Genomic DNA, 23,204 nt, shown 5'->3' with positions numbered 1-23,204 from the left:
AAAAAGTGCAAAATGTCTGTGATAACTTGTGTTTGGAAATAAAACTGTAATTCTAACTTCTATCAAAGAAGACATTAAGACTCAAAGAAGCAGTTTTTACATTGATTTAAACTTAAGGTGCAACATGGTTACAACATTGTCCTAACACATGTTATGTCTGAGCATATTCATACTTCAGCAGCTGTAGTTAATCATCATCAGTCTATACATTTAATGATAATTGAACAAATAATTAATGTAAAAAGTTTATAGTGGATGCCCTATTATTGTTTATTTATTGTTTTTTATATGTTTATTTAAGTTGAAAAGGACAGAAATAAATTAAGCGTAACTTTCCTTTCAATACATTCTGAGTTTTGCCAAGAATTCTTAGTAAGTTTTCTGGGATTCAGCTGTCATGAATTTCTACAACATTAATAAAACAACTACAGTGGGGTCCCAAAGTGTGACTTCCAAAAAGTGTGCATGTATGACAGTGAGGTATATCTTAATATCTTGTTTACAGAAAACTAATTGAAGACATCTTTTCAAACAATACATTTCCTGTGGGCAAGTGGGTCCAGAAATACTTACCAAAATTTCTTTTGAATAATGATAACTAACACAGACACAATGAACTCTGGGAATGTAATTATACTTTAGAGTATACATTTAAACTTAGTTCATGAGATTTGTTTTCTTTGAGCTTGGTATGGCTAATTACTCAAAGTACTACAGCTCCCATGAGCCTTAGCAGCCGTTGCTATGCAGAAGAAGCCAGAACATAATAACTTACAGTTCACAGCTTTTTTGTTGCAATCAGGGTAAAAAATAGAAGTTTTCAAAATACCTGAAATAAGGGAAGCTATTTAAATTGCTGAATGTAACAATCATGTGCTAAAAGTCGTAATCTGTTATCAAGTAACAACTACCATTTTGATGTCAGCTTAAAATGTTGAAAGCTTGACTAACATTAACACTCTGTGTTACCAGATGTGCTACTGGTACAGAAAAATCATCAATTGGTCACAAACAAAGTTAATTTACCCGTGATTTGTCCGTCTACAAATGCCATTATAGTGTCAGAATGTGGGGAAGATATTGGGATGATAAAAAAATGGGTCCAATAATTACTTTGGCGACTATAGAGTGAAAGAATCTGTGTTCATGTTCACTTCTCCCATTAGAGTTAATGGACTTCAGGCACCTCAGTGGCAAAATCCACTTGACACAGATACAGGAAATTAAGTCTCAGTGCACAATTTCCTTTCAAAAAGGCCTCTGGTAAAAGAAGCTACTCTTTAACCTTTTGCCTCTATTTTCTGTGATGAAAATAAATAAGACTTGACTTCAGTCTCACTTTCATTTAAACTTGGCAGAAACCACCTAAAGAGCAGAGCAATAATCCAGCAAGTACTTAGGCAGCAGAAACAGTATCAATCGTAAGTCTGTTGTATCGTTTAACGAATACTATGCTTATGGTCCCCAGTGAATTCTCATGTGCTAATGATATGCAGATGAATAAACGTAACAGCATAAAAATATAGAACATAAAGCCAAAAGAGCCAGAAAATAAAAAGGCAAACCATTTCAAACATATGTGTGTAAATATATAAAAACTATCAAATAATAAAAAGGCAACAATTACCACTTACACTAATTCTGTATAAAGGCTTTCTGCATTGTCTGATATTATCAGCTGCCACTACCTGTGGAGCTGGAGATTTAAAACAATGTTTTTCAGGTGGTGAAATTTCCTAAAGATGTGTGGCAACAGTGCATGTTAGTGGGCAGTGATAATCAAGATTGGCATCTCTTGATCCTCTGTCTATGGCATACTGAAACATGAAAATGATGACGTAATCAGACACATTATTAGATCGCTTTAACTGAAAATACCTTATTTAAAACTCAGTCTTTTCAATATTGTCATTTACAATGTAGGCCTACAGTAGAGACATTTTACAGTAAAACAAGACTTGGTGCTTATTGTGCAGGAAACTGCTGGAAGTGTTCAGAATGTATTGCTCATCATAATTTCTTTAAAATGCTTAGCTCGTGAAAACAAAATATCACTTTTAAAACATTGTCAAATATGTTCAGTTCTCACATTTGCATCTCCATCTCAGCTCCACCACCTGCTTTGTATTCATTGGCAGCGGATGTGAGATTGTTGTCTGGGTTCAAGGGGCATTGCTCGGGTTGCTTTGCTGTGCTGTGCGTCTTGATTTCAGGGAGGCAAAGCTGCCTTAGGTTCTGTAGAGACAATCAAAAGTCCACATAAGACAACATGTTAACGTGTAGTGCTGTAGGTTTCCCCGATACGAGTCAGCAGAAACATGTGCAGGAAAGATGGGAATCATAACACAAACAGACTTACATGCTTCTTCCTATGTAATAAAGTATTGCCTCATTCATCTGTTACACATTGTTAAAAATGATAACAGTTTCACAAATGGTGTGAAATATTTCTTGAACTGGATGCCCTAAGTTTTTCACAGGCTTGCTCCTTTTGCCCCTTAAAGCTTCCCTATTATGCTATATTTGAACAGTATATTATAGGACCATATCTATACAAAACATGTCTCTGAATTGTTTTGCTCAAAATACCAAACAGATCACCCATTGTAGCCATGCCTCATACCCCTCTATTTCAGCCCTGTTATAGAAGTGCTGACTCTGGGTCTGGCCCTTTAAATGTAATCGAGCTGCAGTGGCCACGCCCCTTTGGAGCTGCAGTGGCCACGCCCCTTTGGAGCGTCCGCATGTAAGCGGTGAGCTCAGTGAAGAGAAGGCTTTCTACCAGTAATTTTTTTTTTTTTTTTTTTTGGCACAACCTCACTCATCATACATCGTTATAAATTAAACTCACTCTCCGCCGCAATAACTAACTCACCTTTTCTATAGGGTAAAATTAATATATTTTCTAAACCGTCTCTGTACTGTAGGTCTCACTATGTATGCGCTCAACTTTATTACTACGCGGTGGCGGTCTATAGCCGAATCACAACCCCACCTTCACTTATGTAACATTGACATTGTGTCACGTGAGCTAAAAAATGGATGGTTAAAAGTGACAAATTAGGCCAGCAACCACAAGGAACACTCTCCGTTGGTGTGCGGGGCTAATGCTAATGCTAATAATGCTAATGCCAGCAAATGCAATGGCGGAGTTTTACGGGGCGTGGTTTGCAATTCGCCCAGCCAATCGAAATGGGTACTTTTTTCTCCCCAGGATAGTACGACCTCTCTAGCAGGCACTAAAAATGGGGGTAAAAGTTCTCGGAACTAAGTTCTCTTTTTGGTGTGAACGCAAAGTTCCAGGCACTAACGGACTTTTAGTCCTTATCCGCTTTCACACCAAGTACTTTGCCGTACTTAGTGCCGGCACTTAGTGCCCCGGCACTTAGTACCCCAGATCGCGTTCACACCGGAATAAGTTCCCTGAGGGAAGATTACGCAAATGAGCCACTGACGTCACTTCTTCTTCTTCTGCTTTGGGTTTACTGGCAGGCCGCAAACAACTTCACGGCGTATACTGCCGCCCGAAGTCCCCGGCCGTAAGTCCCTGGAGTTGGGGACTGGCTTCAGTAGAAGCTGCTGGGACTCCCAGCAGCTTCTACTGAAGCCTTCCGAGTAAATCGCCAGAACGCCGACACCTCCTCATCACTCCACCGCTCCCATGTTTTTTTTTGTGTTGCCATAAGTTATTCTCTCTCTGTTGGTGCGCGGGGCTAATGCTAATGCTAATAATGCTAATGCCACAAATACAATGGCGGCTTCACAAAACCTTTCAGAGTTTTACGGGGCGTGGTTTGCAATTCGCCCAGCCAATAAAAATGTGTACTTTTTTGGTATTTTTTTGGTACCACCTCTCTAGCAGGCACTAAAAATGGGGGTAAAAGTACTCTTTTTGGTGTGAACGCAACATAAGGGGTACTAACGGAACTAAACGGGAAAAGTACGGGGAAAAGTACGGGGAAAAGTACTCCGGTGTGAACGCACCTCTTGTATTTCGGTAGTGACATGAAAACTGGGGACATGATTTTTTGAGTATAGTTTTTTTATTAAAAAATGATACCCACAATAAATCTAAATATTCCAACTTCTGTTTGAATGTAATCATAAAGATCTTCTAAATACACCATTGAACTAAATTAAAAAGAAATGTTTTAAGTGTTATTTACAGAAATTGATATGTCAGGGTGTCAGGGTTCGGGACAGCTACTTCCCAATAGAAAGTACCCTATAAATGATGTTTTTGTATATATTAAGCGTATCACTATCTAATGTAATGCTTTGTGTTTAAATAGACCATAACATATTCTTAGTAAATATCTATGTCTGAATACTTAATTGTTTTGTTAAATAGTTTTTCTTGTTGTGGGACCGCACTTTGTACTAATTCGCCGAATGCCCCATATAAAGTACTCTGAATTAGTGCTGTTGTGACTAGTACTAGTTCAGAATAGTTTTTAAATCATTTTTTAATGTTGAAACAATTAGTTCTCTATATTTTTCATTTCAGCCTCACAAAAAAAGTCTTGATGCCTTTCTCCGTCTTACATGGTGGTAAGCCAAACACACAATCTGAATATCTGTTTGTTGAATAGTGGTGGGTATTTTCACTTAATAATATTACGCTTTTTTGATCAACAGACTTACAGTACATGTCAAATGAAATGATGGCAATGCAATTCAAGCCTAAATGCAGCACTTAGACACGCTGAAACATGCAAAGAGAGCCAACTTATAAAAGCCACACCTCTCCTTTCTGCCATTAGTGTCATGTTAAGTATTTGGGTTGGCACATGCATGCAGCTGCAGCTACTTAACATGCATGCCTTGAGGGCCTTGTTGATATATACTGCTGCTTCTTTTGAAAGTTATTAACCATAAAATACATTTCAAGACTTAGGAGGACAGTATTACAACAAGTAATAGATTCATTATTTGCATTAGTGTTTCATAAAAATAGAGAAGTTCAACGATAACATGTTTTAAATACTGTTAAAAGCTAGTTGGGTTACCACACAACCATTAAATGTAAACACTTAAAATGCATGTTTAGGCCATAGACTGTATATATAGGCAAACAAAAATACTAAGTTTTATAATGAATGACTTGGTAAATATTCAAATTTTCATTTAGAAATACAATTCAAATGATAAATACATTAAAAAAAAATTGCAATTCGTCTTCTGTTGAGGGAAATATTGTTTAAGCCCTTGATAACATCAAATATTGTGATAATATTTGTCTTTCTCTGCTGAGTACATACCTGCCCTATTGTCCCTTTCATCTGGATAACTTTGAAGAACATCCACAGAGGAACCAGGAGAACGCAGAACAATCCGAGAGACCAGCCCAGAGCATAAGCCCAGCTTGGGTAGGTGTAGGTTTTGTTGAACTTGAGAGGCTTGTATTTCACCAGTGAAAAGATGAAGGTACTCTGACACGATAAAAATAAAAATAATTCAATTAATATTATTATTTGTATACAGTTTCAGTGAAATTTACAAACCTTTACTTCGACAGTGACGTATAGGTAATCAAACATTTTCTCATTGGAACATGGAAGTGTTCTCAAGTTTATTAGACTGTATTTATTTTAAATGAGAGTGGCGGCTGTGAGGGGGGTCATGTTGTCTGTCGCCCACTGATGACACTGGGTTCATCAGGCTTTGATAAAATGTCTGCCATTTCTCTTTGAATTCCCCAATCTTCCAACTTTTAAAATGTTATATTCATATGTAATACTCAAGTATTTGTAAGGTACACATTTAATTCCCTCCACCATCATTTTGGTTCAGAGGTAGTTTAATGTAAAAAGTTATTAGGGAGAGGTGCATCAGAAAAAATAAAATATAAAAAGCCCAATATTTGTTCTGCTAAATGTCAACATGTGAACTTATCAGGTTTCCTGTTTTATATACCATAAGCACAGCAGCTGCCATATGCTTCTCTACCTTCTTTCCTCTCTGTTTTACCTCACAGTAAATACATTTCTGTCAAACAACTGTTTTCTCAGCTTCAAAGAAAAGAGTGTTCCTATCCACCCAAACTCAGACCTCTCAAATGTAGCCTGTATGTCTGAATTCAATTCTCAGGAAACTTTCTTTAATTCAAAGACCGATGGTAACCCAAACCCACTAATACATTTAATCATTCAATATGATGTTAAAGACCAAAAATAAGTAGGAAAAAAATATTGTTTACTGCCTTAATCACAGAAAATGCTCATTCACTTTGCCATGTATACTATGCATTATAGGACACATATTTTACTTTAGATGGGAATCAAAGCAACATTTTCACTCACCATGCAAACAGTCGGGGTAATGTAAAGCCAGCAATACTTCATTATTGGCCACGGACGATAGCCTACCATGTCCTCAATGTTGTCATAAAAACGATCTGCACCTGGTTATCAAAAGGGAAATATTAAGATATTAAACTTTAACTCTGTACATAACAAATGAACATAAACATATACATGATGTAACATGAATTGATGTGCTATGCTGATAACTCCTTTGACTTCACACCAGGTATGTGCGTAAATGGACACCGGTGGGATTTAAGAGTAAGTATTGTGGGTGCTAATGTTTCATTTCTAATATTTATCCTACTATAGGTGGCACCACATATATATTTTCTCACATTTATCCAAACAACTCTGAGGAAGCATTTAAATCCCTGTTGACAAGGAGGCAGTGTGAAGGACTTGTTTTTCTAGAGTGAATGTATTGAGCTCTCTTACATCTTTTGCATTCATTCAAGAGGGCCAAAGAGATCAAACTCCCCTCCTCAGGGGGATCTAATGCCCATCAAGCTTAAACAAGCTTAACAAGGAGTGAAAGCTGAATGTAGGGAGAACAAAGGAACGTAAATGTTGACAAAATCTAGTAAATCCACTGAAAAGCACCACACCTCATTTTTATGTTATACCATTTCTTATCTGCAGACAACAAAATAAATGCTAGTATATCTGTGATAAGATACCAGGCCAATGTTTCTGCTGCTACAACCCAACAAAGACTAAATATACTTGATTAATGTATATATATATTTATTATGGATTTGTAAGTGTTTTTTTAAATATTGAACTAACAACACTTTCTATCACACAAATCTTTCTTTGAGATTTTTTGGGTGAGTTGTTATGCCTTTATTAGATTGCAATAGTGGAGAGATGAAAGGAAATGAGGAGGATAGATTATCCAAATCCAACCTTTGACCCAAGGTATCCTAACCCTTCAGATGCAGGGAAAACATCCTTTTTGACACTAAGCAAAACTAAAGGTCTGATTGCGACGAACTGCCTCTCCAAAAAGAGGTTGATTTTAAATGAGAGAAGAAAACTATCTCCTTTAGCCCACTACTTCAAATCATTTAGAGGGAAATTTGATAATTTTTTGCAACCAGTCCTTTAACAAATGTAGATACCACACCATGTGGTGTAAGCCGTTTCAGTTAGCAATGTCCAAGACACCATCCTTTCCTAAATCAACCCCTTAGTCCAGCGCTCAACATGCAGCTGAAGGTGCCAGCCTTCACACAGCTCATCTCTCTCCAGTTATAAACAAGTCCAGGTACATTGCTCTGGTTGGGTAAGCCAGTCCAAAAACATCACTAACCAAAGAATAAAACATTACGAAACGGAAAAACATACCACATTTATTTTAGTTTTTCATTAAAATTGTTTGTTTTTTTACTTTACTTTAATTTACTTTACCGAGTCATAATGAAAAGCGACACAACGTTTTAAGACATATTATAATTAGGTAGAAGATCATTTAAATGGACATAAAACAACATCTGTATTAAGTACATTGTTTGATTTAGTCAGGATAACCATAATGACTCACCATATATCCATCCGATTGCTATTGACTGAAACACTGAAAGAAGAAGAAGATTGCTGCCACTACAAACGTAATGGTCAAAAAGTTGAAGGAAATATAAGCCTCCCTGCAGGAAGACAGAAGGTGGATTGTTAACGCACATTAAGCACAAAAATAACTTACCAAGCTTAATGTTCAGATCCCAAAGGTTCTCACCTCTGTCACGAGGAGGAGGCCGAGAAAGAAGCAAATGGTGCAGAGACAAAGCAGCAACAACTCTCGACGGTAAGCTCTTCGAAACACGGTGGGGAACATGTCTGTCACGGAGGTCACCAGGCACTCCAGACTCACAAACTAGAGACACAGAGCACACAAAAAGCTGCAACCAACAACTGTTTTAATAATAAAACTAATTAGAGGATTTAAAACTATCTCACCTGTGTGTCTGCGCCCAACAAGATGACCATGACGAAGAAACATATAGACCACAGCTGAGGGAACGGCATCATGGCCATTGCACGTGGATAAGCAATAAATGCCAAGCCGGGTCCTGTAATTGAGAATGAGAACAAAGAGAGGAATGGTGAATACATTAAGAATGCTTTTACATAGACAATATTCCTCCTATTGTGTAATCACGCAGAAGATAAAATATGATCAGTTACTATTTTCTTCAAGCCTCCATGGAGTGTGGACCGCTATTTTCTGCTGATTTTGGTATCTTGTTAATTACAGCAAACTCAGATGTGAGGGAATATGATGAAAAAAGCATCCATATGTTCCAAATGTTTTCACAAACAACCTCTTAGATCTCAACCCTGTCTATATAACTAGTTTTAGATGGTAATGTACTGTAATGCATGTACTGTAACAGAGTATTGGGGATCTTACCAGAAGCTGCCACTTCAGATATTGGCACTCCTTGTTCGTAGGACATGAAGCCCAAAACTGAAAAGATTGCAAACCCTGCCACAAAGCTTGACGCGCCGTTCACCAAACACAGAACAAACGTGTCCCTGAGAAAAACAACAAAACAAAAAAGTATTTAGATAATGATTGACTCTTTGGTAATTTAGTTTTCTGTTTTATAACTAATGGAATTGTGACATAATGTCATAATGAGAAGAAAACAATAGAGCATGATCTAAAATCAATACCGAGCTAAGACAATAAATATTGTTTGGGAAGAAAATGAGTCTTTGTACGATAATATAAAAGATATTCAAATGCATTAATATACAGGAGTGAAATGTAATCGGTTTACACCGAGATGCCTTATATTTCTTCAAAACAAAGGTATGCCAGCATTACAAATCACCTAACATGTCTACACTTACTGAAAAAACTGAAACGTTGACTTTAATTAACTCTATTATATAAACAAATGATAACATAATTGTATTAGGTTAGTTGAATTGTATTAAGTTTAACCTTATATTTTGATTTAAACTTAATATTATTGCTTTCACCCAACCTAATACAATGTAGTTTGCTGACATAATACATTTAGTTAAAGTCAATGTAGCAGACGTTTTTAGGCCATGATAGTAGGTTTGACAAAAAAAAGAGTAAATATAACTGCTACAATCTCAGGCCTCATATTAGTGATGCGTTAAAAAACCAAAAAGCAGGAGAAACACAGAGAGCACTTACTTGTAACAATCATTGTTATACTGATTGTAACTGCCTAGAGCTGTCAAACTCCCCTGACAAATCCCAAAAGAGAAAAGAACTTGTGCACCTGCATCCATCCAAACCTGTAAAAGTGGAAGCACATGTTGTGAGATTGAAGTACTTTAAAGTATTTGTGGGAGGCCACTGAGCTTTCCTTAGGTTTAATGCATGACTTGAAGTAATTACTTACTTGAGGGTCCACCAACCTTTTGGGGTCTGGATACAGGTAGAAGGAAATGCCATCAATAGCTCCTGGTAAAGTGAGTCCACGAACCAACAAAACCACCAGCATCAGGTACGGAAAAGTGGCTGTGAAGTAGACTACCTGTCAACATGAGACAAAGGCAGGTTTATCATTTAAATAGCGTTTTTAATGACAATTGATTATTTGAAACAATCCAGAAGATGCAACAGGACAGCTACATAACAAACACGAGTCACATAAAAGAAACATGTAAAAGATCTAGGATACATTTGTCGGATATTATTTCCTGAATGTGCAACTGTTGGAGAAATACTGTTTTCTCCACTCTTTGGGTTGTTTTAATGCACTGATATCATGTGTGGCTCTGAGACTGTACAACCTTGCAGCTGCCTCCTCTGTTGATAACAGAAGACAGGTTGTTGTTCTATTATGAGGAGGCAGGGACTTATTTGTTCATTTCAGGTTGTTTGTCCTATTCTGAGGAGACAGTCAAGTCAAATCAAATCAAATCAAATCAAATCAGGTTTTATTTATATAGCACATTTAAAAGCGATTTTTGGTCGAGCCAAAGTGCTGTACATGTAATAAAAACACATTACTACAAATCACAATAAACGACAATAAATTACAACAGATATATCTTAAAAAACAAAATAAAAATAAAACACACGGAAAAGTCAGGAGTCGTGCTCCGCTCTAACTAGAAAGCCAGAGAGAAGAAGTGTGTTTTTAGTTTTGATTTAAAAACCCCTAGGGTCTGGGCCGACCTCACATGGAGGGGCAGAGTGTTCCAGAGCCTAGGGCCAGCTGCTGCGAAGGCTCGGTGCCCTCTGGTTTTGAGCCTGGTCTTGGGCACTACCAGCAGCAGCTGGTCAGCAGACCTTAAAGCTCTGGCTGGGGTGTAACGCTGGAGCAGTTCAGCTATATAGGCCGGAGCCAGCCCATTTAGTGCTTTAAAAACAAATAAAAGGATTTTAAAATCTATTCTGAACCGAACTGGAAGCCAGTGTAGTGAGGCCAGAATAGGGGTGATGTGGTCGCGCTTTTTGTGGCCAGTCAGCAAACGTGCAGCAGCGTTTTGGACTAGCTGTAAGCGTTTGATTGAGGCCTGGTCCATACCCACATACAGAGCGTTACAATAGTCCAGTCTCGAGGTTACAAAGGCGTTAATAACCCTTTCTAAGTCTTTAAAAGATAAATACGACTTGGTTTTGGCTTTTTTATTTTAAAAAAGCAGGATTTTACTACGGTGCTGACCTGCTTGTCGAATTTAAAAGTGCTGGTGAAGGTCACTCCAAGGTTCATGACAGAGGGGAGGATGTTTTTTTTGATAGAGCCCAGAATATCAACCGGAGAGGCTGGAGGTTGGGGTCCAAAAAAGATGACCTCGGTCTTGCTCTCGTTGAGGTTGAGGAAGTTTTTGCTCAGCCAGGATTTTATCTCTGCTAAGCAGTCCATCAGCTGCTGTAGTGAGTGTGTGACATTTGCTTTGAGAGGCAGATAGATCTGTACATCGTCGGCGTAGCAGTGGAAGGGAATGTTATGTTTTGTGAGTATTGAACCTAGGGGCAGTATGTACAGTAGAAAAAGGATGGGGCCCAGAATCGAGCCTTGGGGAACCCCACAGGTAAGAGGGGCTTTGGCAGAGGAGAAGGCACCTAGCTGTACCGAGAAGCTACGGTCTGTCAGGTAGGACCTGAACCATGCAAGGGCAGAGCCTGTGATGCCAGCGGACTGTTCAAGCCGTGACAGCAGGATGCTATGGTCCACAGTGTCAAAGGCAGCTGTCAGGTCTAACAGCACCAAGACAGCTGGGCTACCTGAGTCGGCGGCTAGGAGCAGATCATTAAAAACTCTTAAAAGGGCTGTTTCAGTGCTGTGCATGGGTTTGAAGCCAGACTGAAACTTTTCATGGATTCCATGCGTGGTTAAAAAAGACTGCAGCTGGGCGTAGACTACTCGCTCCAGGGCTTTTGATAAAAAAGGTAGCTGGAAGATGGGCCTAAAATTTGGGAGTCCAGAAGTCACAGATGACCCATCCAGTTGTCCCATCTTCCCTTCACCTACGGCTGACATTCCGCAGCCACCGTCCTTTTACGGCTTTACTCTCCGTGTTTTGGGACTATATAAGCCTGATGTTTTTTGCTGTTCCTTTGAGCAACATACCCCATGTGTGGGAGTTAAACCATATCCTTTGTATGTGATATAACTCTGCTCCTTCTTGCAAGAATAAATTACTACCTGATCATTGATTCTCAACCTGGTGTCGAGTGATATTTTTCTAACATATTGGTCCTTCGAGCCGGATCCAAGATCTCCTTTTTTCTCCGAGCAAACGAGCCTGACACTGTGCACAGGGAGTCAAGAGACTCTTACAAAAAGACCCCTACCTTCAATTTGGTAAATAGGGGGGCCAGGTTACGCTGGAGAGGAGAGGAGTGACGGATCCTTGAACTACCGACACAGGAGAGAACGTCAATACAGGTCCCGTTTTGGTTTCAAACCCCTGGTTCGCGGAAGGATACCAAAAAAGTCCTAGAAAGACACAGGTAATATTAGCTAAAGTACTTTTAAAAAATAGTTTGTGGGTCAAACTAGAGGCCAGTTTTATTATTTTCGGAAAAAAATAAAGGATCTTAGTTCGAGGGTGGACTATAGGGTACATTTTCTTAGTTTTACTAAAACTATTGTGAGCTTTATAGTAGGATACAAGGTACGACTATTTTATAGTCAGTTACTAAGTATGACTATGGGTATTTTCTTAGTTTTGGGGAAAACTGACAGTTTAGTTTTCTTAGTTTTGCTAAAACTATTGTGAGTTTATAGTACGAGGTACGGCTATAGGCATTTTACTTAGTTTTGGGGAAAACTAGGACAGTTTAGTTTTCTGGGTTTTGCTAAAACCGTTGTGAGTTTTATAGTTTATGCGTAGACTATAGGGCATTTTTACTTAGTTTTGGGGAAAACTATGGGAGTTTTATAGGTCGTGGGTGGACTATAGAACAACTTTTTCTTAGTTTTGGTAAAACTATAGAAGTCTAATTATGGGTTCATGCTGCAGCAAGACCCGTGGGAAGAAGATAGAAACAGAAATAGTCATCATATCAGGAGATGCTAAATGGATGCAGGTGATCGCATAGAACGAGTGTAAAGGGAAAAAAAAGTGGCAAAATAAATACGACTTCCAAGGGAGGTTAGTGGTAGAGGAATGCCAACAATTGATTGATAGCATCGAGAACAAATGTAACGGGAACGGAGGACTGGGTGGAGCAGGCATGACTAAAGCCAAGTGCATCTACAGAATCAGATCATGTATTATCACACACAAACATAGACCCTGAACAGATGAAAAAGGCTAACGTAGAAAGTCAAACAACAGAAACAACTACAGAACAGACTAACCCAAAAACAAGATAACCCAAATCAAGATGACCTAAGACAAAATGACTCAAACCTTGACAGTGACACAGAAGCAAGTTCAGATAACGTGTCTATCAGCTCATCCGATGAGGAAGTGGAGATTTTAGAATTAGGTACAGTAGAATTAATGCTGGCTCACGTAAAGAAACCATGTGTTACCTTAAAAGTAATGGGAATAGATGTAACCAGATTATGCAAAACCTTTGTTCAGACAGCAGATTGTAAAAATGGATTTATGACGTCAGTACTCACTCAACTGCATGGGGGGGGGGGGGAAATAGACCAGTGGCATTTTACTCCTCACAGTTAGACACCATAGCTCGAGCCATGCCCATTTGTTTACAAGCAGTAATAGCAGCCTCCATGGCAGTACAGGCATCTGCAACAATAGTGCTTTTTAGATAATTAACTCTAAAAGTAACTCACGCAGTGTCCGTACTATTGTTACAAAATAAACAAACCTATATGTCACCAGCTAGACATTTAGCATGCATGGCTACGTTGTTATCACAAACAAATCTTACTATCGAGAGATGTACTACTTTAAATCCAGCTACACTACTGCCAGTAGAGAGATGGGGAACCACATGACTGTATAGCAGAAACTGAGAACAGAGTGTTACCAAGGACAGACCTGACTGACATTCCCTTCCCAGATGCAGACATAACAATGTATGTTGACGGTTCATGCAAAATGAATCTTGACGGAACTTATGCTGTAGTGACGCAGACGAAACTACTCAAGGGCGCATCATTGCCGTCTCACTTATCAGCACAGGCAGCAGAACTAATCGCACTAACAGAGCATGCAAACTAGGAAAAGGAAAGTCTGTCATCTGCCTTTCGGTTCCCTGTGGAAATTGGGTCCGTCCCTGTAGTGTGTGCTGCACACTTACAGACCGCCACTCTCTTAGGGAGTTGTACTGCATCCAAAAGTGATAGAATCAAATCTTTATGTGTAATAGGTCTGTTTGTGGGTGTTACCATACCCAGGGGTGCACATAACTGGTACGCAGGTACGCATGCGCGGCAACAATCTGAAATGCGTACCGTAACTTGTGTCACAAAGCGCATTTGCGTACCGACGTAGCTTTTCCAGAAGGCGGTTAGATCACCGCCGACAGAGTCGGTCTCTAAAACAGCTGATCACAACGTTCACACGCTCTGCGGTCACGAAGCTCTGTACTCCACCCCCCACCCCCGTTGACAATCGCGTATGTACTATTATACATCCATGGCTGTACTCCACTACCACCCCCCCCTGTTTTGGGACTATATAAGCCTGATGTTTTTTGCTGTTCCTTTGAGCAACATACCCCATGTGTGGGAGTTAAACCATATCCTTTGTATGTGATTTAACTCTGCTCCTTCTTGCAAGAATAAATTAGTACCTGATCATTGATTCTCAACCTGGTGTCGAGTGATATTTTTCTAACAGCAACGGACACGCAATCTGACACACATAAAACCTCTCCCTGTTATAGCTTAAGTTTCAAACAATGACAGCAAACCACCACCAGTATGCGTTGTGCGTTTAATCTTTTTAAGGATTTGTCTTTTTGTTTGTAACCCGTATGCAGTTGGGATTGTTTCTGTTACATTTTGGGGCTTTCTGTCAGTGTTTTTTGGTAGTTTGTGGATAACATGGAGCAAATGTGGTTATATAGTTTGAAGCCTTTTCCACCTGTTCTCTCTATTTGTTTATGTTGTTAGTCAGAATGTAACTGTTAGTGGCTGACACAGCATAAGTGGTTAGGAAACACAACAATATGAAGAGGGATTTTTTGGTAATATAGAATGGAGCTCCAGGGTCTGCTTTACATCCACACACGCGACCATGTTTGCTGTCCAAACTTCTCCTCTGCTACAGGGTTGGTACAGTTCACATTTGAACCAATACCTGCACCTGATATCCTGTATCAGTAACAAACTGTAACTTTAAAGAAAAAAATCTGTTCCAAATCTAAAATTCTCAATTTCAACGTACATTTTTTAGATGACTTTAAAAACCCGTCCATACTGTATCTCCCTCTCTTCTCGAGAAGCCTTCCTTACAACCTCCAGCTTGAGTCACATGTAAGTGATATTACCTTACTAAGCTGAACAAACTAAACTCTCTGTACAGACAAGTCTCTGGGAGTTTCAGGTGTATTTGCCAACAATGTTATTTATGTGATAGGATCTAATATATGTGACTAAACTAGCTTCCCCATGGTCCGTTGAATCTCAAATCCCAGGTAAGCGCTCCTCCTTAGGCAGAGGAATGTGAAAACAAACCCTCTTTAGTGATACACTTTGCTACAAGTATGTACATGTTGTTTAAATGGAAATAAGCATAAAAACATATTTAAATGGAGGGGATCTTTACATTTGACACTAGAACAACCTAAAAATATAAAGCCATAAGATATAAATGAGGTTTGACAACATATTTGTCATTGTATTGGCGTATTTGAGCATGGCAGCTTACACAGTTCAGTAGTGGGGGGGGGGGGGGGGGGGGGGGGGGCATTCTCTGTCCCCACAGTGAAATGAGACCGCAGTCCGACCTGAACCCTGCTTCGGTATTTCTGTCAAAGATTTGCCTTGCTCTGGTGACCTGCTGTGGCAGCTGTGATAATAGGTCGTAATTGTTTCAAGGCCCCTAACACAACTTCTGATTCATTCTATGTTTTCTTCTTCTGTTGTTCTTTTAACTCATGTTTGACATTTTAGTCAATTAAATTCCTGTTTAAAAACAAATAAACTGCTGAGAAATTAGGGAAAAATAAATATATACGAATTCAGGTTCTGCTTAAGTATCCTATAGTGCCCTGTTATATCTTTAAAAATGCTGAGCAGGTCCCATCCTCTTCGATTTTGAATTTCCAATGTGTTTATGCACCATTATCATCAAAACACCAAATGAGGGTGTTTTGATACGTTATATATGTATGGATTATTTTTCTTGTATCATTATTTTAAACATATAACCCATACTGTACATGTGTAAAAGCTGCAACAGAGGGAATGTGATCCCAAAGGTTTCAACAGAATTCTCACTCAAATCTAATAAACACACACAAAATCCAACATCATCTTCTAAAGAAAGGGTTTTCTTCACCTTCCCAGTAGATCTCACTCCTTTCCAAACACAGAAGTAGCACAGGGTCCACGCCAGCAAGAGACACAAGGCCAGATCCCATCTCAGGCTGCCAATCTCCTCAATCCCGTTAGATATTCCCAGCACTCGTCTCCTGAAAAGAAACACATAATGTTGATGAAACAGGGCCCAGGAAAAACAGTTGTGGAGAACTTTTTTCAAGGCAAATAATAATGTTACGTAAGATAATGAAGTCTATACATTTGGCTGATCAAACAGTGTTGTAACTATATTGCAAAACATTCATATGAAAACAAGCAAATGTATTTAGTCATGGGGAAATCGAAATAAGTAATAGAGATGTTTCTGGAAACACTTAAAACAACAGTGATGCAACTTCAAAAACGAAACAACAGTGATGCAACTTCACCTAAGTGATGCCTTGCAGACATAATATATTAACCCTGTAAAAATGAATGAATGATTTGTTTGATTTTGTGTCACATTTTTAAATCTGGCTTTTTACATTCTTTAATTTTCAGCTCAACATGTGACATGAAAGAAAGACGAAAAAGGGTTTTATTGGCTCTGAAGCTGGCCAGCAAGTGTAGAGTGTCAAACAGAGTTTCAAACAGCATCACTCAACCTCATTAATCATGGATTTATTTATTGGAAAACGTGAAAAACGTATAGCAAAACGTTGTTCTCCCTTTGATGTATGCTTTGACATTAATAAAAAAATGTATCAACTCTGGAGAAATTGTTTTATAGTAAGTCAAAATGGCGCCTTTTTATCGCCTGAACAACATTCATAGTGCATTGAATGTCCTACATCTTATCTATTTAGAAAGGTTGTCCATGACTTTGCAAAAACAATTCTTCACACCCTGTTTCTGTGTCTGCTGCCAAATTCATTTGTATGTAACAGCCAAATTATTTGTGGAAATAAAAGTCTGGTTATAGGTTGCAAAGGATACACTAAAGAGAATATATTATAGCTTGGAAATTTGAAACTTTGTATAAAAATAAGTAAAATATTGTTTCTTGAAATTTAAATTCAACATGACAGACCCAATGTCGTGCCTGTCTTAACTTAAAAGTAGCCGACTCAGTGAAAGAAAAGTTTGTTCTTGAAACATGAAGCAAGACTAAAGCCATGCCAGCCTCTCTGTGATGCTGTACTTTCAGCTTACACAATGTAAACATACTTTAATGCCAAGACACTTATACGCAAACCACATTTTGACACTCAAAATGTTTCATGTTACCGTGCTTAAATCTGGTAATTAGAAATGAACACAAAGTACAGAAGTGGCTGATGGGAATGTAGTTTTTATTGTAACAAGTCATCACTTGACGTACAGGATACAATTTAAATAGATATATGAAAAGTTAGGCACCACCGTTTTTTACTTCTCATTCTGAGGGCATACACTTCTTATGGACACACTCCTGTGTTTGATTTACAGTAAAATATTTGTTGACATTTTGACTAACACTTAATTTTTAAATAGTACACAGTATGCTCATTTTAAGGTTCACACTTGTATTTTTGGTGCATGTTTACATATATATTTTTTTCTCATGCTATCTGAACATACCTGTATTCACCCACTTTACTATGTGCAATATGTGCTATATGTGCAATATATACATATACATATGCCATTAATAACTGTGTAATATATACCTGGCTGCTAAATATATACCTGGCTGCTAAATCCTAAGAACTGTTACAGGATTTGTATTTTGGAAAGTATTTTTTCTTTTACTTTTATTTTTTATATTATATTTTTTATTATATCATAACTTAGTACTTTTTTCTTAACATTAAGCTGTCTGTGGCTCTTTCCTGCTGTAACAATGCAAATTTCCCCTCTGTGGGACTAATAAAGGTATTCTGATTCTGATTCTGTCTGAAAGGCTTAGTTTTAGTGCCTGTCTCTTCAGCAGTGGCACTTTCTAGATTTTGTGAAGTTGTTACATAACCACTTTGGGGATGTTTGCATTTTCTAAGTAGATTGGGCATGTTTGATACTCTTACAATATTTAGATAGCACCTACGCATGCTTCATTATAATTTTTTTGTTGAGATTACAATAATTCGGCTCATTTACATGTTGCAGGTTGCCTACGTTGGATGGACGTTTCTAAAAATATTAGGATATCAACAAGTGACCAATGTTTGTAACATGTAACCTGCTATAGACTCTCTTTACAAAAAGAGGAACAACAAAGAAAGACACAGAAACAGCAGGGTGCCAATGCACCTCTGTTTTTTTTTTACTCCAATAAAAAGGGATATTAGTTAGTTAAAGACAGTTGTAAATTGAACTTACTCCCAGAATTCTGTTGCAGGCGTTGTTGCGTTTGCTGTCCAATTGGATGACGTGTTTGTTTTACCAAATTCAACACAGGTCTCTGAGATAAAAACAGGAAAAAATGTAAAAGTGTAGATAAATATTTGAAAGCAAAGTACACAAAATACAAAGTAAACATATATTAGAAATTTGAGCAGTGATTGACCCTCAGCTGATCAAGAATGCAAGCAGTTTTCAAGAAATTACCAACATTTCTGTATGCGTTTCACATCAAGCTTGTGGGCTTTTTTAAATCAATGCTGTTAAATGAAGATACAAGGTAAAGAAATAGGTACACAAAGACACACATGTCATGCACGCGGTTCATTTCTCTCTGCAGGTCTACCTGTGTTCCAGAAGTTCCTGCAGCTTGCCCACGGGACCTCAGCCCTGAAGGAGGAGAAGAGGTAGAAGAAAGCCCACGCCTGGATGACAATGTATGACACGGCCGCATATGCAATCACAACCTGGGTAGCATAGCCAATCCCTGAGAAGAAATAAAGAGTGTGGTCAAAGTAGATAATGGATAATTATGGGCAATAAAATACAAAATAAAGCAGAGATAACGTCTGAATCCTTAATAAAACTCTGGTGGTTGTTCTGTCAGGGTTTTGGTGGTTGGTTATGTTACAATGTCAGTGGACCTTACCTTAGAGAGCGTTTAGAGTCCTAAAACCTGAAAATAAGTTCATCATTTCTGCTCTTCTGGTTCCAACATCTCAAAGTCAAAAGGTTTTCCTGAATGAGATTTTAGTGAGATGCTGGAAATAATTTCTTTATACATGTATAGCATTTTAATGTTTTGTTCTACAAAATTACACCAGTAAAAACCCCAATCGTGAATTTTGAAGCTTTGACTTGGGACTACAGAGCTTTTCAGGGACATTAAACTCATCTACTCTGCAGTGGTGACGTTAAAGTCATGCAAAACTGCGACGTAGTTCCTTTTAAGCATAACGTTAGCTTTCTAATTGTCGTTGATTGATATATAATAAAAGTCGTCATTTGTGAATTATTTTCCTGAAGGAAACGTGTAAGTATTAAAGATTTGTGTGTGCCACAGAGTCTACTTTCTGCAGTTTTATTTTCCTAAAAATATTAAATAGATCAACCTTATGGATCAAAAAGCTTGGGACAGCATCATTCCTATAACAATGCTGTTTAAATAATTCACGTATATTAATCAAGTGGTCCACTTACAGTGCTCAGATGGGATTAGATTTCAGGCCAGTTAAAAATGCAGAATTTCCCTTAAACCACCGCCAAACTGTGGCTTATTAACCTTCTTACACTGACCTCATTGTAGTTTGTAAACAGGACTCTACTGTTTCAAACTAAATCCCGATAATAACTTGAAATGCAGTGCACCATATTTTACTTACAATAGTATTGAAAAAGAAAAGAAAATGTGTTTATGATAATCAACCACTAACATTAATCATATCATTCCTGAGCAGTGAGCCGGAGTGTGTGCATAACAAAGTGCACAGAACAGGTGGGTGGGGATTCATATCATGAGTTACAGTATCTGACCCTCTTGGGATTTGTTTTTGGTAGGAATAAAGATTTCAACACTTTATAGTATGACCAATATATCTCTATAGAGGAGATTTCTTGTGTGCGTATGTATCAGAGTTCCTGCTTATCTCTCACATACAGTAAGATCTGATATTATGCAAACAAGCAGTGAGTGCCAAGCAGCAGCAGACACACCCCTGTGTGAAATGTATCATTCAGGTCATGAAACATTAAGTACACACAGGCGTTAATTATTACAGCTGATTTTTGAGCGGCTTATTTACAATTAATTATATGTCTCTTGTTCTCAAGTAAACAACCACTTAATACCTGACTGGTTAATATACATCTGGTAAGGTTTGTTGTTATTTTTTGTGTTTAAAATGTAATTTTTTAAGATGTGCTTAATGTTATATAGCAGTTATAGAATAATCTGGTAAAATCGAAATGTGTTAAGGGGAAGTTCAAGAAAAGAAGAAGAAAATAAGCCATTACTTGTACTTTATGACATTACTTATTTCCTTTAATTTAGCATGATATTCTTACTCACACATGTTTAACTGAACTATGTCTATACTGGGCCTAATGCCTGAACTTGACTCTTATTAATCCTAATGAAATGTTTTATTTTGTTCCAGGTTTTTAAGGGATAGAGTTTTCATGAATTGTATACCTGATCTAAATCATTATAGAATGATCCAAATGTAGAAAAACAAGAACTTTTCAAACCTGCTCTTCTTATCTAATGAAGAAGAGCAGGTTTTACCCTACGCATACAAATCTCACACAGCAGCTTCAGCAGGGTGTCTTGTCTCTCATGCTTTAAAGATTAGAAGTTAGGAGTTAGAGTACTTGAGCCTGATGAAGGCGAGGTACGCCTCAGCCTCGACATCCACCATTTCAATTTCTTCAAAAATTACCTTTTTTTAGTTTAGTCTGACTAAATGTAACTCTAATGTTAAGACATAATATTCATCAGTAAATTAGAACAGATGTCATGTCAAATGTGTCTCGCATTTTCAAACAGTTTGGAAGAAAGGGAAGAAAAAGTTCAGCCAAACGGGTGACACGACAAATACAACAAACTTAGATGTATTTGTGTACAGTACTACTAAAAAAAATTCAGATCACTTTTATACACAGACCTTCAAACAAAGGGCAGAAGTGGCGCCAGCAGGTGATACATCCTTGAGATGTGTACTGTCCCATGGCCGTCTCCAGGAGGAACATGGGTATACCACATGAGAGCAGAAACAAGACGTATGGAACCAGAAATGCACCTGTAGAAAACATGAAAAACAAATGTAAATACTGTTTCCTCTTTGAATCTGATAAAGAGCCTCACTACACACGATCATCCCTGTTTTTGTTTATCCTTGTTTTGAAGCTCTGAGACTTTTGATATCTTGTGAAAGAGAGTGTTTACACAATCAATGTTTTAACAGGAAGAATGTTATTCATGTCTTTTATGGTTTTGTCCTTTCCAGGGAAACATCTGGTAACCACGAGTGGGCCACGTGGGCTCCTATAGTATTTATAACATAGATCTAAGAGTAACTCAAAGAAATCTGACACATAATGTGACTTTAAAAGATCACACAATGCTGTAATGTGGCTGCAGAGTTTAAAGAGGCATAGCAAGACTTTCTAACCAATGACATTTATAATGCCGTTTATTTTATTGGCTATCTTCCAAAAAAGAACACAAACAATGGTCTCCTTGTTGCCAGAGTTGCTTTCAGTTACAGGAAGAAAAAAAAGTTACTGACAACAAAAAGCTGCTTTGTATATCGCCTGAGCAAGTCCTTATCAGCGAAATCTATTTTAACGTCACAGCTCTTTTTCCTCATCCCTTGACATCACTTTGATTAGGTGCAGCAGCTTCACTTTGCGGGAACAGGAAAAGTATGTATAATTTTTGTAGTTTGGAAATCCTGCTTACCTCCCCCATTTTTGTAGCACAGATAGGGGAACCTCCAGAGGTTTCCCAGCCCAACAAGGGTCCCTGCTACGGCCAGAAGAAACTCCACCTTGTTTGCCCATTGGCCTCGATCCAACAGCTGAGCCTTCTTCAACTGACTGTTATCCTGCCCAGGCATTTCAATGCTGTTTCCTTTGTGCATCTCTCTTGACATATGCAGAACAAGTAGGAGATTCAAAGAAATGTCCCTCTTTCCTCCACATTAACAGGAAAAAGGATCTGTCAAAGCTGTGTAGCTCTGGGTTATGCAGACACAAACCTACTCAGCTGATTGTTTCCTCATAAACTTAGTTTTTTTATTTGTTGAAGTTAATCTTGTGGGATTATCACAAATGGAAAGTTTTCACAAGCAAGTGTTTATCAGAAAGCTGCACTTATCAGAACACATTTTAGAATTAAAGTGATGCATTTAGCAGCCCAGTGCAAAACAAAAAAGGTACTTACCCCTCCATCACAAAGCCCCCTCTCCCAAGAGTTGCTTTCAGCAACAGCAAACTGATCAGTATTCCTCTCAGCTGGGTGCACCACAGGATCTCTACACAAACAACATGTCAGGAGCAGAGCCAGAATGAGAAACAATGTAGCTATGGTTTCCTCTGGCTCCTCTATGACCTAATTATCCGTCGGATTGGTCTGCACACCATGCCGTCTCACTTGAAAAAGTGGTTGGCTCTGACAAAGGTCCAAGGTATACCACTTCCCTGCTGTATTTTTCCACTGAGACAGAGGCAGATTGAGTCATCGAAATTAGCAGTTGCTAACAACTAAAGCAAAGCAGCTGAGCCTGTATAGGGTGCAGTTATTTGTAGCTTGAGAGACATGTTATAGATATTGTTGTTCAGGTCTTTCCCATGCATGGCATCTACTGCTCAGCTTTAACATGTACATATGCATCTCTTGAACTCCTTCTATATATCCTTGCAACATTTGCACATCTTTATTCTCAAACTACTAGGGCAAACTATTATTTATTTAGTTTTAACTGTATTTTTTTTTTTAATATTACTTATTAACATTATTCCTATTTTTAGTTTTATGTTATTGAGTTATTTGTAGTTTTTATAGTCATCCACTTTACTGTACATCTCTTTCTACTGCGTCACTAAAATGTACCACCTTGGCATCAATAAAGCTTCC

At 38.1% G+C, this 23,204-nt stretch overlaps 1 protein-coding gene across 1 annotated transcript; it reads right to left on the bottom strand.

The window, feature by feature from the left end:
* Positions 1 to 674: 674 nt before the first annotated feature.
* LOC117489441 (sodium- and chloride-dependent GABA transporter 2-like) lies at positions 675 to 22,842 on the bottom strand. Its single transcript, XM_034138713.1, has 16 exons — positions 22,512 to 22,842; positions 22,029 to 22,213; positions 21,232 to 21,366; positions 18,915 to 19,055; positions 18,548 to 18,629; positions 16,230 to 16,362; positions 9,692 to 9,826; positions 9,481 to 9,584; positions 8,719 to 8,843; positions 8,265 to 8,377; positions 8,044 to 8,181; positions 7,852 to 7,954; positions 6,303 to 6,403; positions 5,262 to 5,432; positions 2,090 to 2,235; positions 675 to 1,817 (listed from the first exon to the last, which is right to left on the bottom strand). Exons 1-16 carry the CDS (start codon positions 22,517 to 22,519, stop codon positions 1,808 to 1,810), a joined length of 1,830 nt encoding a protein of 609 aa, XP_033994604.1. The 5' UTR covers positions 22,520 to 22,842; the 3' UTR covers positions 675 to 1,807.
* Between the last annotated feature and the right edge of the window lie 362 nt (positions 22,843 to 23,204).

The sequence above is a fragment of the Trematomus bernacchii genome, unplaced genomic scaffold (assembly GCF_902827165.1).
Source record: "Trematomus bernacchii unplaced genomic scaffold, fTreBer1.1, whole genome shotgun sequence".
NCBI lineage: Eukaryota > Metazoa > Chordata > Actinopteri > Perciformes > Nototheniidae > Trematomus > Trematomus bernacchii.
This window is presented reverse-complemented; position numbering and strand designations above follow the sequence as displayed.